Raw genomic sequence first — 18115 nt, forward strand, 5'->3', positions numbered from 1 at the left:
TAATTGTGATAACATCAGCTTTTACCATTTCTCTTCTACAACAGTTCTTGAAAACAAACTAAACTTCTTTTGAAAGGAAAGATTGCCAAAGATCAAGGTAAACAACAATAATCGGTTACCTTTTCAGGTACTTGGATTTACTGAATTTCAGGTCCAGGGCATCACCAGAAAAGGCAAACTGTTTCAGTCGAGCATCTTCTCTAGGAACACTGTGTTGAGCTGAAACAACTTTAGTAGGACTTTTTCGTATTGGACTGCACTGAGAAGGGCTGTATTGCGATGCACTGTGTGCTGAGGAGCTATGCTGTTCTGGGCTGTGTTGCAAACTTGAGGATGGTGGACTGGTCTTAGATGTACTCCTTCTAGGTGGCTCAGTCTGTGAGAAACTGTGCTGAGAAGGAACAGAACGTGTAGGACTAAGGCTACATGGACTGGGAAGTGAAGATAAACTGTGATGGGATCTTGGACTATTGTCATTGTAGGTTGAAAGCCCTGCCCAGCTTTCACTTCGAATGGGAGGAGTTTTACGAAACTCACTGTGCACCTTAGTAGAATCAGAATCACATTTAACATCAGTGGCAAGTGTTTCTATTTGCTTGTTCTTTCCAGATTCCCCTTGTGGAACAGATACATCAATTTTCTTTGTATGCTTGTCAGTAGACCTGCGCTGTTTTGAAGTTACTGGAGATCTACTATGACGTGAAGAAGAACAGGAAGATGATGAAGCAGCTGACCTTGCAGAGGACGATCGGCGTGATTGTCGAGATCGACTTCTGGATCTTTGAGATATAAATCTATGTTTTGGCGTTCTTGATCTTGAACGGCCTCGCCGTGGACTACGAGACTGTCTTCGATTCTGCCAGTTAAGCCTATAGCCACCTCGATAATATCGAGGTCCTCCTTGATAATAGCCTCTCCCTCTTGCACGATGACCATAGGGACGTCTCATTCCTCGGTTACCACGAAAATCTCGATAATCTCGGGAATAGTTACGATCCCTACTGCGAGATCGAGAGTAGGATCTAGAACGAGATCTAGAGCTGAGAATCCACAGAAAAGATGTCGCAACAAATAGCATTATTTAATCCAAGGAACAGTCCAGAATACAAAATATTTAATTATAATACATACTTTTCATTATACTCTATTTCTGGGCTGAAACTTTTTTGAAACTTTTTCCCACTTAGAGCAAGAGGGCTTAATATCATAGAAGAGCATTAAGTGATGCACAAGACTAGTTTTAATTCATGTACTTCAGGGCAATTAGATAAACAGCAGCTAAACTGCTATAAAAAGTTTAGTAACCAACTATCCAACACATTAAATATAGCACAGCAGAAAAAACCCTGAGTTTGCATTCATTTTCTTTTAAACATAAATCAGCTGTATGAAAAAACTGAAAAAATGAGGCATATAGTAATAAAGAGAGCAGTAATAGACAAGCAGAATGTGAGGACCAAATTTAATATAGCAAGATGTCAAATAGTGGATTTTGACAGAAAACAAGAAAGGATAATATAGATTAAATAGCAAAGTTCTAACAAGTGTGCAAAAAAACTTAATAAAGGTCAGACATGTTCAAGAGTATTTAGTTGAGCATATGCTATTCTGGGCTTCAAATATATATAAGGAGCAGAAGCAGAAAGTGTATGTTAATTCTTTAGAAAAATATACATAAATTAGGCATATGTCTATTTTTCTCTAAACAGTATTTTCTGCTGCCTTCATTGTTATGGCTAAAATTTAATTTGTTACATCTTGCCTAAGATAAATTGTTTAGTCCATGATCCTCTCACATCTTTTCAAAAATGACAAATATTTATCAACATTTCTTTTCACCATTATTGTTGATTATGATTCTACCATTGTACTGAGCAAAAAAAAAAATCAGGTAGGAGGTACCCTTCTCTGTTGCTTTGTGCAACACAGAAGGTGAAAGTCTGCATCTGACATCAGAATACTATATGCTGACCGCAGACAATGAAAGGATAGAGCCATCCTATTTCCAGCTTCATTCTTCTAAAATCTATGTTCATCAAAAGAAGCCAAAGTTTTGTAAACCTTTGAGACCTACAGTTCTACTTATATAGAACCTAGAATAGTACAGCACAATACAGGCCCTTCGGCCCACAATGTTGTGCTGACCCTTAAACTCTACCTCCCATATAACCCCCCACCTTAAATTCCTCCATATACCTGTATAGTAGTCTCTTAAACTTCACTAGTGTATCTGCCTCCACCACTGACTCAGGCAGTGCATTCCACGCACCAACCACTCTCTGATTAAAAAACCTTCCTCTAATATCCCCCTTGAACTTCCCACCCCTTACCTTAAAGCCATGTCCTCTTGTACAGAGCAGTGGTGCCCTGGGGAAGAGATGTTGGCTCTCCACTCTATCTATTCCTCTTAATATCTTGTATACCTCTATCATATCTCCTCTCATCCTCCCTCTCTCCAAAGAGTAAAGCCCTAGCTCCCTTAATCTCTGATCATAATGCATACTCTCTAAACCAGGCAGCATCCTGGTAAATCCCCTCCGTACCCTTTCCAATGCTTCCACATCCTTCCTATAGTGAGATGACCAGAACTGGACACAGTACTCCAAGTGTGGCCCAACCAGAGTTTTATAGAGCTGCATCATTACCTCATGACCCTTAAACTCTATCCCTCGACTTATGAAAGCTAACACCCCATAAGCTTTCTTAACTACCCTTAAATATCTTTAGAATTTAGGATAAAAATATTAATGGTCATCCCGCTGAGCAGAATTTTGAGGCTCATAATTTACCATACTAAACAACTACCACAACCATCAATTTAGAAGTAAACAATATCTAAAACTATTACCTGTATCTCTTTTTTCTAGAACGGGATCTAGAATGTGATCTTGACCTAGAACTAGAGCAAGAACGAGACCTTGATCTCGATGAATGAGATCTGGAATTAGATCGAACCATTCTGATCTTCAGGTTCACTTCAAAATGTTGCACACCTACACAGGAAAAGTAATCATGTTATTGTATTTCATGTGCTAAAACATTTATTGTACCTATGACAATCTCACTGAATACTGCTCAGCTTTTTGAAGTTATGCACATTTAAGGATGATACTAAACACCTTGTGCATATGATGCACTTCCCATCCATACATAACAATGCATCTTGTCACGAGTTACCACTGCATTTTTACTGATCAAGGCAGTGGGTTATTGCGGGTGAAAATAAGTTCTGCTGATATTATATACATCCAACAATGTGGCTAAAATCTCATTACTATTTGCTCCCTCGATGAATCAGTATATCACAGGAAATCTTCAAGTCATACTAAATCATTGTGGAGGAATGAACAGAAATATAGACTGTATAGTTACAAAAGATAGAAACGTAGAAAACCTAAAGCACAATATAGGCCCTTCAGCGCACAAAGTTGTGCCGAACATGTCCTTACCTTAGAAATCACACAGGGTTACCCATAACCCTCATTTTTCTGAGCTCCATGTACCTGTCCAGGAGACTTTTAAAAGACCCTATCATATCTGCCTCCACCCCTGCCGCCAGCAGCCCATTTCACGCACTCACCATTCTCTGCATAAAAAACTTACCCCTGACAACTCCTCTGTAACTACTTCCAAGCACCTTAAAACTGTGCCCTCTCGTGCTAGCCTTTCCAGCCCTGGTGAAAAAGCCTCTGACTATCCACACAATCAATGCCTCTCATCTTCTTATACACCTCTATCAGGTCACCTCTCATCCTTCATCACTCCAGGGAAAAAGGCTGAGTTCACTCAACCTGTTCTCATAAGGCATGCTCCCCAATCCAGGCAACATCCTTGTAAATCTCCTCTGCACTCTTTCTATGGCTTCCACATCCTTCCTGTAGTGAGGCGACCAGAACGGAGCACAGTACTCCAAGTGGGGTCTGACCAGGGTCCTATATAGCTGCAACATTATCTCTTAGCTCCTAAACTCAATCCCACGATTGATGAAGGCCAATGCACCATATGCTTTCTTAGCCACAGAATCAACCTGCGCAGCACCTTTGAGTGTCCTATGGACTCGGACACCAAGATCTCTCTGATCCTCCACAATGCCAAGAGTCTTACCATTAATACTATATTCTGTCATCATATTTGACCTACCAAATGAACCACATCACACTTATCTGGGTTGAACTCCATCCGCCACTTCTCAATCCAGTTTTGCATCCTATCAATGTCCCGCTGTAACCTCTGACAGCCCTCCACGCTATCCACAACACCTCCAACCTTTGTGTCATCAGCAAATTTACTAACCCATCCCTCCACTTCCTCATCCGGGTCATTTATAAAAATCACAAAGAGTATGGTTCCCAGAACGGATCCCTGAGGCACACCACTGGTCACTGACCTCCATGAAGAATATGACCCGTCTACAACCACTCTTCGCCTTCTGTGGGCAAGCCAATACTGGATCCACAAAGCAATGACCCCTTGGATCCCACGCCTCCTTACTTTCTCAATAAGCCTTGCATGTGGTACCTTGTCAACTGCCTTGATGAAATCCATATACACTCCATCTACTGCTCTACCTTCATCAATGTGTTTAGTCACATCCTCAAAAAATTCAATTATTGACAGACAGGTTTAGATTGCTAGAGGATTAATTTTGATGAGTTGAAATATTTCTCTGTGATCTTTCTTCTGTCCTTTTGAATTTGTAGAATACAGGCATTGCTCTATCAGAGGTTATCAGATAAAGAACCACAAGTCCACAATTGGTCACTGTAAGTGGAACCATTCCAAGTAACCAGAAAGTGTAGTTTTAAAAAGTTGCAGAGCAGATAGCTGACAGAATGGTATTAACAGCATAGAAAAGAAAGCCACTAATCTCACTCCTTATGAACTTCCAATATGTTCATAGCACTGGGAGTACAAGTTCAAGATATCATGTAAATGTCATTCGTCTCCCTAACATTATGCAAAAATCTTTAGGTCATATATTAAAGGGAATATCTGTAAAGAGTGTTCCCTTAAGCCCAGAAAGTCTGACTGACATAAGCACCCACAGAATTTAACCATCCCTTAGATACAGTACTCAATGCTGGAAAAGGCCTATTAATTTTAACTTTGGATCAGCAAGTTGAACACATGGAGTACAGTGATTAGACACAACAATAAAATTATTTTGCAACTTCTTTGAAACATTCTCAGTTTTGTGGAGATATTCTTTACGAACTCATTTAATGTAAAGCATATACTATTATTAAATAGACAAGACGGCAGTTAATTTGCATACACCAGTTAACAATAAACAGAATGATTAATTGTTGTAATTTTGGGTATGTACTGGTTGAGGAAGAATGCTGACCAGGATACTGGAAGGATTTTTTATTCTTCTTCAATAATTCATGGGACCTTGTATAGGCAAATTATGTCTCAGCTTCATTCCTTTAGTACTTAAATTCTCAAAAATGGGACATGGTAATATTTAGTCAAAAATTCGGCTAGATGGACATGAATACTAAGCTTTACATGATTAGGAATGTCACAATGTAGAAGATACAAGATGCTTCAGCTGCCAGTACCATTCCCTCTAAGCTGTGTGGGTGTGCAGCTGCACAGTAACTGAAATGCTCCCGCTCACATAGCCTTTGTTGCCACGCAGCTGGAATTTTTTTTAATATAATGTTTATTTGTTGTTTCTGAGAAAATTAAGACTAGTTCCATTAAGATGTTCATTGATATGTTGAACTACGTGCTTAGAAACAAAGAATTTGAAGAATTTCTAGTGCTGATTGTTAACATGGATTTATTCTTATGAATTCAAAGTCCAGAAACAGATTAGAAGTGGCACATTTGGATAATCTAATGAAGATTATGATGTATATTTCATCTGGATGCAAAATTAATCTGGATAGTGTTTATAAACAATGGATTTCTAATAAAGACAAGCAAGAAAAAGTTTATGAAGCTTGAAAAATTTTCTTTGTTGTACTATATTTCATTATACCCTTCAATTAATAAATAAAATCACAAGTGTGATTTTTCAATTTTCATTTTAAATATTCATAGTATGCATATTACCAAAAAAAATTGTAAGTCCCGCACAGTTTTCAGACCCTGTAAAAAATTTCTGCTCAGAACAATGGTTGGACCGCACAGCTGCAAAATAGAGGGAAAGTTGGCTGCCAAAAATGTTACATCTTCCTTTCAGATCTCAAATTAATGCAAAAACAATTTAAACAACATTTTAAGTGAAAAATATACTGAGGAACATCCGTAGAAGAAATCATTTTTAGCCTTCATGTTGGAATACAGAGGGAAATCAAGCACAAGTCCTGACGAAGGGTCTCGGCCCAAAACGTCAACTGTACCTCTTCCTAGAGATGCTGCCTGGCCTGCTGCGTTCACCAGCAACTTTTATGTGTGCTGCTTGAAATTCCAGCATCTGCAGGTTTCCTCGTGTTTACAAGTGAATTAATTTTTTTTAAGGGTTTCTAAGTTGGCATTTAAGATTTTCTGGGCCAAATGATTTAACAAAAACCTAGATTATCAGTGGTGTTCAAAAATTAGAACTGAGGAATGGATGCAAATACCAAAGTTAGAGCACTGAATGAGGCTGCCAATTGGATAAGGTAAAATTCTTAAAGATCACAGCTTTGAAGAAAATACATGAGAGAGAAAACTATTTCAAATCAGTAGGGCTCAGAGTAAAGTGCATGTGGCCAAGCGCTGAAGAATTTGGAATTTTTGTAAAAAAGTTGCACTAAAGGTGATATGAACATGGTCAGGTGCCAATGACAAAATAGCGGCAATACGGAAAATAGACAAGGTCATTCAAAGGGTTTTTCTATTCAGCTAGAGATCAGACTTGGGTTTATTCATGGTGAGACAAAACGACTATTAAGGTGATGATACTCAGATGATTCTTCCCTGCAGATTGCAAATGGCTACTTTTGTTTCTTTCTTTAAAAAAAATGGATGGCATTCATCAACTGAGCGAAGCAAAGTGGAGCCAATATTAACAACTCCTTACATGGACATTTGAAATGCCCACCCTTTCTTATCATTGCTGCAAACGAGCATTTACTCTCTGCAGCACAACAGATTAGGTATATAAAATATAGTTGTTCCATTTACGAGGGCAATGCACTCATATGCAGTGGCCACTCCAGGTCCAATCAAAAGGTGTATTTGTTCAACTTGTATATCTTTTTTTACAGTTTGCAAGACATTGCTGGATATTAAGAACAGCAGGACTATCCCATCAGCATGCTACTCGATATCGATGGAGCTGGACGTATTGTTTACCTTTGTTGTGTTGTCACCTAGACTTGTTGTGCACCATTAGACATTAGACATTAGACATCCTCTATGTGGATGCTCGAATCCGTTCTGGATTGGGGGCTGCCTTTCAGTGCTCACTTGGTGGAAGAACAAGCTGAACACTCAGGGACTTGGCCTATAGTTTTTTTTTCTTTGTGATTGTATGTTTTTCTGAAATCATAACCATATGTACTACATATCTTAGCCCTGGAGGAACTCTGCTTTATTTGGCTATATTCATGTATGATTGAATAACTAAAACAAAATCTAATTATACCATGGAAGTCTCTCCCATACCGCTTTAGCGTCTCCTCCCCTGGGCGACTATAACAGATGACCCTAGGCCTAGGCCTCATCACAACCAAATCAATGCAGCTTCCCCACCGTGGGTCTTTCCAGTGAACCGGACTTGCAGTGATCTACGTTACCAATGTCCAACAGGGTTTATCCATAATCAAAAGAAAAATCTGGTTTTTAACACTTTCAAAGTTATTAAACTCGGTATTGATTAATGTTAGAAAGATGTACCCAAATAGTGGATTAATTGCATCAGTGCTCCTCCCCATTGTTTCATCATCCACCTATAATTTTGCTTATAATACTATATATAAATAATATAACAGAGTATAAGTTCATTTAATAGTCCTAGTGAAAGGGAAATAAAGGAAATTCCTCTCTTAATTATGTGAACACAAAATCACAAGTGAAAATACCACAGAAATCCATTTAATATTGAACTCAGTAAAATAATTGAAAAGCAAGATAACTATGCTGACATGACAAAGGAAAACTATACCTGTTATTTCTCCCAATCCCTGCAGCCCCATAGCCCCATTCTAACAAAGTGAGTTTAATTTTGTTTACAGCAAATGTATACAATATGTGTTTTAAATCTCATTTTGGCTTCTCAGTTCAAGACGGATCAGTGTAAAGAGAATGGTACAGAAAATAAGCATTGTTTGAAATCCTAAGTAGATGTCAGATGCAGAAAATTCATGGGAATTTGAGATCAACATAAGAAAACCCTAAGAATTTAAAATTCGGCAACACAACTAATATTCAACTGCAACGATAATTAAAATTAATTCAACCGCCAAAATAACAAATTGATGAATCTAGCATAATAACACCATACAAAAACAGTACTTGCACAAAATGTGGCTTTGCTTTCCAAAGTTCAGTTAAACAATTACTTTTCTACTACTCTTCCTGTTTGCCTGAAAATGAGGTCCTCTAACCCAAATTGCCTCTCACCATGCTTCACAACTCAGGAAGGTTTTACACCACTTGACTCCTTAAATGACACACACAAAATGCTGGAAGAACTCAACAGGCCAGGCAGCATCTATGGAAAAAATTACAGTCAACGTTTCGAGCTGAGACCCTTCGGCAGGACTGGAGAAGTTTCACATTGTGCCTTTTTTTTTTACCTCACAATCTCTCTGCATAAGTTTCAGAATACAGGAATAAAAATAAATGAAACCCACCTGGAAAAGTGGATTACCTCAGTACCAAAAAGGCAATTTCTTTCACCAACAACTTATGATAATTGCGAGTTAGTTTTATTCTAACCTCAGAGAATATCACATTTAATCCTTAATAGAATAATTTTGAAAATTCAGCAAATAAAACTTAAGAACATAAAAAGTAGCAGCCCACTTAGCTCTTTGTGCTCTTTCCACCTTTTAGTAAGATCACAGGAATCTTTTAAATCTTTTACAAAATAAAAAACTACAGTTGCTGGAACTCTAAGAGCAGAAAAACATTAAGAAACACTCAGACCTGGCAACATTGATCATTTACTTCGGTACACTTTGCTGCATTAACCAAATGTTCTTTGCTTCCCTTAGTATACCAAAGTCCATCAAACTCTGTTTTGATTACACAAATTAGCTGAGCCTTCAAGAGTCTATGGGCAGAAAATTTCAAAGACCCACTTTGCTCTTGCTGAAGCAATTTCTTCTTATCTGTCTTGAATGGCATTCCTTTACATTGATACCATGATCCCTATATCTAGACAGCCTAACCAGAGAAGACATCAGCCTCACAACCATGTCAAGCTCCCCCAAAAAATTACGTTTCAAAGAAATTCTCATTCAATATTCAAAGAGAATATTGACCAGTTTGCTTAATATCTCTCCTCCTGCAACCAATGCACTAAAACAAAAACCAAAGAACCTTCATTACAGAATCACTATTAAGTTTTTTTAAGTTGGAAAATCAAACCTGCACTCATACTCTGAATAGATTTCACCAGGCTCCTATATAATTGTAGTAAGGCAACTCAACTCAATCCACACGCCTGGAAGGAAAATCTTAGTATGTTCTCTTCAACATTCTCAACAAAGCGATACATTTACTGAATAGGTCAAATCCCAATCTTTAACAAAGACCTTCTGCCAAATCACCTCATTTTCAGTTTATTGGTGTGTGCACAAAACTTTCTACCTGCACAGATGTTAATTTAGAAAAATTAGGTTGCTTTAGTTTTTAATAATCAACCAAGGTTTTACTTCTGCAGACAAAATATAAATTTTGTGTTCTAATAACTAGACTAAAATTAAACATTAACTGTTATAGTTAATTTATTCTTTCAATACATCAAATTCTATTTTAGTTGTACAGATTATTTCACTACTGTTACCAATTTACTTTCATTGCATGATTAGTTTTTCCAAAGTGATTTACCCACATGATCAACATCTGTAATTCAAAAAAGAGGGTGTAACTAAAAACCCAAATGACCAAAGCTAACATATAATTGTTGAAATTGGACCATCCTTCAAATTATAATTTAGTTCAATGTAATCCAATCAAGTTAAATGTAAAATTAAGTTTTAAACTGAATATCCAAAATTACACCAATGACATCTATAAGAGACAAAAAGGAATCTTCTCCCAGTTCCAAATTTAAAATAGACCCCAATGCACAAGATAAAGTAGCATGCAATATTGAGTTTCCGCCAATTTCAATCTACCAAGTTAATTAAGGCAATAAGACTTTTTTTGTATGTGTCATCCACATTTGCATGACTTCAGGCACCTTTCAAACAAAATCATAAATTATATTTGTGTGCATGCCTGCTTGCATTGTGGAGAATTGGAAATTCAATACATTCTAATTTGCTTAATTGCAGAACAAAACAGTATTTCAATTCCAATCAGGATTTTAAATGAAGAGAATCTTTTGCCACTCCTCCAATCCAAGACATACTCCATACACCAGAAAAAAAGGGATCTTCTAGTGGCCACCCATTTTAATCCCACTTCCCATTCCCATTCCCATTCCCATTCCAACGTATCAATCTACGGCCTCCTCTACTGTCGCAATGAGGCCACTGTCAGGTTGGAAGAGCAACACCTTGTATTCTGTCTGAGCCTCCAACCTAACGGCATGAACATCGATTTCTCAAACTACCGCCAAGCAAACTAATTAATTGCTCAACAGATTTATTGGACAAACTAAGTTTAATAAAATATTGACAATAAACTTTCACACTGTAACATTTGAAGAGGAAAGAAATTTTAAGTCAAAACTTAAGACAGTGTCTTGAAGGCAATGTTAAACTAAACTCAACATGGCTCAATGTTATAAGAGCTTGGAAGTTAATGATACATACCTCCTTTCAGACGATATAACCTGTTCAAAATGGATTATTAATAAAAACACAACTAATAAGTAAATGCTGTTTCACATCATTTCATCTGTAACAAATGCCACGTGCACTAATTGGAAATTTTGGACAAATATTGCCATTTAAATAGAATAGCTCAGAGTGTGAGCCTTCTCTTAATGGCTCAGTATTTCTCTTGTGAGTAGCTGTGTCATGCAAATCCTGACAACTGCAGGTATAGATCTTAGATTACGCTGAAATAGTTTGTTTCACTTGAAGATGAGTGTAAAAGGAAGGTCAACCATATTTTCATTCATGATCACCTTTAATAAACATGTATCACCCCATTTAGACACTGAGCGAAGGCAGAATTAATATTTGTAGGTACCCAGAACAGAACAGCTTTGCCTAATCACACACAAAAGCCATTAGGACAATGAAGCCATCGGATAGATCTGAACCTGATCCATTGTTGGCTGGCTCTGGCATCACAATTTTCTCTAATTACACAAATTTTTACGAGAAAACATTTTACATGTACTTCATGTACGTTTTCTCTTAAAAAATAACAACACTGCCTTCAGAATGAGAAAATGCAATATTATGATAGCTAAACTATTTCACTAGTAAACATCAACATTGAAACATTACAATGCAATGAAGATTTCACATGAAGGAAACACCTTTTAAGTGAAAAGGAGTACTCAAAATAGTGTATTTTGAATAAGGGAGCTTCCTGCACATTTGTTCTCTCTGACTTCATAACATGTCAATCACAAATTCATATTTATCATTTCACATGAAAATCACAAACTGTCACTGATCTAAAATAATTTTAAATTTTAAAATTAAGTCAAAGGCAAACATACCAAATCGACACATCCTGTTGATTCACAAAGGGCTGATGAAACTAAATTTATGAAAGTGTCCATGTGGGTTCACTGAATTCCATGCAACATTCATAAATTGCCCTTGACAATTTATGGATTCCGGCTAAATGGAACACATCGAGATAAGTACACTTTGGCCCGATTAAACGGCTGCTCCAAATATCCAAAGTTTCATGGAAACAGTTAAAAAGGTATTAAAAAAGAGATAAACTACTTTTAACTGAGTAACAAATTATGTATTTAAATGAAATACAGAACAAATAAGAACACTACCAATATTATCACAGTACTATAAAACTGTGTATTAGTTCGTAATGTTTAATGATGGACAAATTCATCAAGAGTATGCTTTTTGATTGACTGTAAATTAACAAAACCAGCATACCTAGTGCTGAAAGTGGACTGCTTTCATTGTCTTCCTGCATGAAGTAATGTTGTAATCCAACAATAAATTTCCTGACATCCTGTGTAGTCACTAGCTCAGGTTCAATGTGTCATCCTCATTACTTTCTTCATCTTCATATTCCTCATCTTGGTGTTTTGATACAATATTTTCGACGACTGCGTTGCCCAAATCTTCACTTTCATCGTAACATTCAAGGTGATTGATCCCTTCAAATTTTTTATAGTTCCTAACTTGAAGTAGTGCATCTGCAAGCCAGTGAGCAAAACACCTCTGAATTGACTTGCTGCTTATTTTTCGCCAACTATCACTGACAAACTGTACGGCTTGTAAAATGTTAACCCTTGCACTCACTTCCTTAGCTGTGAAAGATGTGAGTAGATTCTCTTCAATTGCTGGAGAATGTAGTTCACCAACTTCTCGTGATACACCACCTTTAATTTTTTTATGATTCCCATATCCATTGGCTGTACCAAGGATGTTGTACTAGCAGGCAGAAATTCCAGGTGGATGTTTCTCAAACATTCTACATTAGGATGTGCTGCACAATTGTTAACAAGCAGGAGAATTTTGCTTGATTTCTGCTGCAGCTCCATATCCCAACTCATCAGCCATCTCTTAAACATTTCAGAACTAATCAACATAATCTTATTTGCATACTCAACTGGCAAACTATCTATTCTTAGCACCTTAAAGCACCAAAGTTTAACGCTAATCCCAACCACCAATAATTTCTTTTATCAGTTCCTGACATATCTGAACAATGTGATCCATTGCTTTCCTCGAACCTAATATCATTTGCACGTTTGTAGAAAAGGAAGCCAACCAGCGAGGCACAATAGAAAAGGTCTTTTCATCAGCATTGTAGAAATCATCCACGCTAACATTTTGAAGCAAGTCTAAATTTCCATGTTTCTGCACTTACAGCATCAGCACGACCTATTTTGTCATGTGCCTACATTTCCATCGAGATAACCAACCATATATTGTTTAAAATTTTTCGTGATCCAGCTTCTTCGCTAACTCCTGACTTGTTTTTCTAACATTGGTCCACCGACACGTACACCTCGTCCAGTTACCAATGATTGAGGTCCTCTTCAACATCTGGATTCTTACCTTCAAACACGATCTGTTTACGCGAATGTTCCCTGTTGTCCCTCGAGATATGCCCATTCTTCTCGCAGATCATCTTACTGATGAATCAAGCGTTAAATTGTAGATTTCGGGACTCTGCCAGCTGACGATGAATGGTGTTGGAAGGATGGCTTTTAATTTGGTCCAATAAAGTAATTTTTTCGACTAGTGCCAATCTTCTCGTGGCATCTTGGCCAGGGTCTCAAAATGTTAGTCAAATTTTAAAAAAGCAATTTTAAAATAAAAATCACTACGTATTTGAATTGACGTCCTTCGGCCCAAATGTTTAACACAGCAAGTAGACATAATTTTTCGTTCTCATCACGGTGCAGTCTAACGGCCATACTGACTGACCGTCTCCTGCCCCCAATGAAGCGGTAGACTGTCCCAATAAGAGTTATCCCAAATTAATAGTAGATATATATTTTAACCGCCTGTTGAAAGAGCTTGAACTACTAAATTGCAATAATTCATGATCAGTCTCAGAACTGACAATAAGCCCTTAAGTCAGGCCCTAGCATCAGTAAATAAAAGCCAATTATTGCAAGGGAGTGCGTCAACAACAAAAAAAAAGCTTGTGTATGTCAGGATAAAACGCATTTTGTTCACAAACAGCATTTTAATCCCGCTTCCCCTTTTCCCCGAGTGCCCCGGCGGGCTTGGCTGGAGGTGGTGGAGATCGACATTTATTTCGGCATAAAATCGACCCCAGGCGCAGGCGAAGAAAGGCCATTTTGAACGGTCTGATCCGCACAGCGCTGCGCCTGGGAGGGAGCAGAGCTGAGCTGAGCGCCTTTTACCTACAGCCCACCGCCAAACCGACTCATTTCACCCAGTCGTCGGGTCCTCTGCCCACGACTGGTGAGTCTTCCAGATCCACCTTTCCCTGTCGCGTCTTGGCACAAACCTACCGATTCCTAATATCCATCAAACGCAACCGCACACCATCTTAATTCCCGAGCAACAGGGGTGAAAGGGCAGAGCTTCTCGTCGCCAAGCCGGGGCAGTTCCCGCTCCTGCCAGGGAGGGGCGCTCCGGGCGGAGTTTCACGGCGGTTCCCGGTCCTCCCCGACGCCGACCCCGTCTCACAACGGCCTCATCACCCACCCTGAGGAAATCCGACAACATTCCAGAGAAAAGCTGGGAGCAGTACCAGCCACAACTCTGGCCTTACTAAAGCTGTTGAATCCATCAATCGAGAGGGACTGGGGAGTCAACCTGTAGTCCATATTCATGATGGCCTGTAAGCCTTGATCCGCGGCAGACACAGTCTCAGTGCTGACTCCTATCCAGCGGGCGCCCGTAAATAGCTGTACCACCGGTGAGAGTAGAAGTCCAATCTCTTGATGGCTGCTTTAGGAAATATTTGCTGCTACTTTTCATGGTTGTGTATCAGTGAGTATGCACATACTGTTTTGCGTGCACCTGGTTAGAAACTGTGGCCTTGGAAATATCAGGATCAAATAAAAGCTAAATACAAAACACGGTAGCACGAATGTCTGCACCAACCACGATACTACTCTGAACTAACCCTATCTGTCTTCATAAGATCCATTGCCTCCTTGTACATGTGCCTACCTAAAAACCTATTATCTATCTACCTTATCCCTTGCACACTCTGTAAAAAAAATCTTGTTCTGAAAATCTCTTGAACATTCCCACCTCAGTTTAAACCAACGTCCTCAAGAATTTGATATTTCCACTCAATTAAAAATAATGTTTCTACCCTGTCAATGTCTCTCTTAAGTTTATATGCTATCAGATTGCTTCTCAGTCTTCAATGGTCCAGAGAAAACAATTCAAATGTGTTCACCATCTTTATAGCTCATGCAATGCAAAACAGATAACATCCTGATAAGCAACACACACACATGATGTGTTGCTTGAATTTCCAGCATCTGCAGAATTCCTGTTGTTAACATCCTGATAAGACTTCACCCTCTCCAAAGCCTCCACATAACCAAGCAGTGCACAATACTGCAAATGCAGCTGAACCAAACTTTTATATATTTACAATATGACTTCTCAACTATTCTACTCAGTACTCTGATGATGAAGGCAAACTGCCATCTTCTGAATCTGATTTATTATCACTGTCTTATATGATGTTAAATTTGTTGTTTTGCAGTAGCTGTACAGTGCAAAGGCAATATTACTATAAATTACAAAACAAATGTGCAAAACAAAAGGAATAATGAGGTGTTCATAGGTTCATGGATCATTCGGAAATCTGATGACAGAGGGAAAGAAGTTGTTCCTGAGCATTGAGTGTGGGTCTTTAGGCTCCTGTATCTCCTCCCTGGTGTGGTAGTATCAAGAAGAAGGCATGTCCCAGATGGCAAGAGTCCTTGAGGATGGAGGTTGCCTTTTTGAGGCATCGCCACTTCAATGGTAAGGTAGCGTTTGCCTGTGATGGAGCTGGCTGAGTCTATGATCCTGCGCATTGGAGCAGCAACACTAGGCTGTGATGCAACTAGTCAGAATGCTCTCCACCACACATTTATAGAAGTTTGCAAGAGTGCTTGTTAACATACCAAATCTCCTTCCTCATACTCCTAATGAAGTAGAGCTGCCTGTATCAATGTTTTAGGCCAGAACTGATCTCAGGTGTTGACACCCAGGAACTTAAAGCTGCTCATCTTTTCCATTGCTATCTCCTTAATGAGTTTGGTGTACTTCTGATTTTCCTTCTTGAAAGTCCACAATCAATTCCTTGGTCTTGTTGACATTAAGTGCAAAGTTTTTTTATTGTAACACCACTGAACCAACCAATCTATCTCACTCCTTTTCACTTTCTTACTCCTGTCCAATGGTGTTGCTTCTCTCAAGGAGCTGTGGATTTGCACCCTAAGATTCCTCTGTACATAAGTGCTCCTAGAGGTCCTGCCATTTACTGTGTACTTTCCTCTTGCATTTGATTTCCCAATATGCATCACCTCACACCTGTCCAGATTAAACTCTACCTGCCATTTCTATGTTCTATTTTGAACTTTTGAACCTTTGCTTTATTCTTTGACAACTTTCCTCATTATCAACAATTCCACCAATTTTCATGCCATATACAGACTTACTGATCTGACCATCTACATTTTCACCCAAATCATTAATATATATTGCAAACAACAGAGATTGTAGGCACCAGTAGTCACAGACTTACAGTCGTAAAAACACACTTCTTACTGTTACTCTGTCTTACATGGCCAAGCCAGTTTTAGAGCTAATTTACCAACTCACTGGATCCACGTGAATTAATCTTCTGGTTCAGCTTGCTGTGAGATGCTTTATCAAATGCTGTATTAAAGTCCATATAGACAACACACACTGCCTTATCCTCATCAATCATCTTCATCGCTTCCTCAAAAAACTCAAATCTGATTTGTGAGATAGCGCCCTCAAACAGAGCATGCTGACTATCCCTAATAAATCATTTCTCCAGAATCTCCTCCAAAAATTTCCCTACAATTGATGTAAGACTCGCTGGCTTTTTAGTTTGTCCCTTTTGCCCTGCTTAAACAAAAGAAAACATTGGCTATTCTTCAGTTTTCTGGTACCTCACCCATGAGACAAGATGATACCAAGATCTCTGTGAAAGCTGCAACAATCTCCTCCCTTGTATCCCTCTGCATCCTGGGATAAATCTCTCAGGCCCTGGGAATTTATCCTTCCCAATGTTTTCAAAATACCCAACACCTCTGACTTCCTAGCAACCGCAACCTAGAATATCAGCATACCCTTCCCTGATCTCACCATCACCAATGTCCTTCTCCCTGATGAATACCAATGCAAGCTGTTAACTCATGCCCAACTCTCCGGCTCCTCACATGATTTCCATGCTTTGTTTCTGAATAGGCCCGGTTTGCCTTCTTGCTGCTAGTATATGCATTAAATTGGAATTCTTCTTAATCATATTTTTCAAAGGAATCTCGTGGCCCCATTTTAGCCCTTTTGAATTTCTTGTTTAATCTCTACTTCCTTTGTATTCCTCAAGGGCCTTGTCTGATTTCCTAAACCTTTCATGGGCTTCCTTTTTATCTTTGACTAAACTTTAAAAAAAATCTTTCATCATCTAAATCTCCTGAACTTTGCATTCTTATCTTTCATCCTCACAGGAACATGGCAATCCTGAACTCGAATCAACTGGTTCAAAATACATGTCAGATGTGGCTTCACCCTCAAAAAGATGCTCCTGATCTATTTTTGCTCTTCCTATTATTGTTGAGATTAGCCTTCCCCAAATTCACCATTTTACCCAAGGATCTGAGTAATCCTTATCCATCACAATGTTAAACTTTAGGGAATTAATGGTCACTGTTCCCAAAATGCTCAGCTTCTGTAACACCTGGCCAAGCTCATTTCCCAATATAAGGGTGGAATGGTAGTATAGTGGTTAGCGTAATGCTTTTGCAGTGCCAGGTGTAAGTTTGGGGTTCAGTTCACTGCTGTCAGTAAGAACTTTGTATGTTCTCCCTGTGACCGCATGGGTTTCTTCCAGGTGCCCCAATTGCCTCCCACATTCCAAAGACATGGGGTTAGTCTCATTGAGTTGTAGGCTTGTTATGTTGACGCTGTACGTGTGGGGACACTTGCGGGCTGCCCAGCACAATCCTCACTGATTTGATTTGACGCAGTGGTGCACTTCTCTGTATGTTTTGATGTAAGTGTGACAACTAACAGATCTTTTTAATAATCTTTAAAGTTGAGTATACATGCATCCCTAATAGGGATCTATTATTTCAAAAAACCTTCCTGAATGCACCAAGCAAATTCTG

At 38.7% G+C, this 18115-nt stretch overlaps 1 protein-coding gene across 3 annotated transcripts in view; it reads right to left on the minus strand.

The window, feature by feature from the left end:
* The window catches only part of LOC134342381 (bcl-2-associated transcription factor 1-like), a 39454-nt gene extending 25025 nt beyond the window's left edge, over nt 1–14429 (minus strand). The window contains exons 1-3 of one of the 3 annotated variants that reach the window (XM_063040435.1): nt 14258–14429; nt 2849–2993; nt 120–1022 (exon numbers count right to left, since the gene is read on the minus strand). In XM_063040435.1, the coding sequence (XP_062896505.1) occupies nt 120–1022; nt 2849–2958 (1013 nt within the window). In that variant the 5' untranslated portion in view covers nt 2959–2993; nt 14258–14429. Of the gene's footprint in view, nt 1–119; nt 1041–2848; nt 2994–14257 lie in introns of all 3 variants that reach the window. The other 2 variants (XM_063040434.1, XM_063040436.1) reach the window with 2 other exon arrangements.
* Nucleotides 14430–18115: the final 3686 nt, after the last annotated feature.

This window comes from Mobula hypostoma, chromosome 2 (genome assembly GCF_963921235.1).
Source record: "Mobula hypostoma chromosome 2, sMobHyp1.1, whole genome shotgun sequence".
Taxonomy (NCBI): domain Eukaryota; kingdom Metazoa; phylum Chordata; class Chondrichthyes; order Myliobatiformes; family Myliobatidae; genus Mobula; species Mobula hypostoma.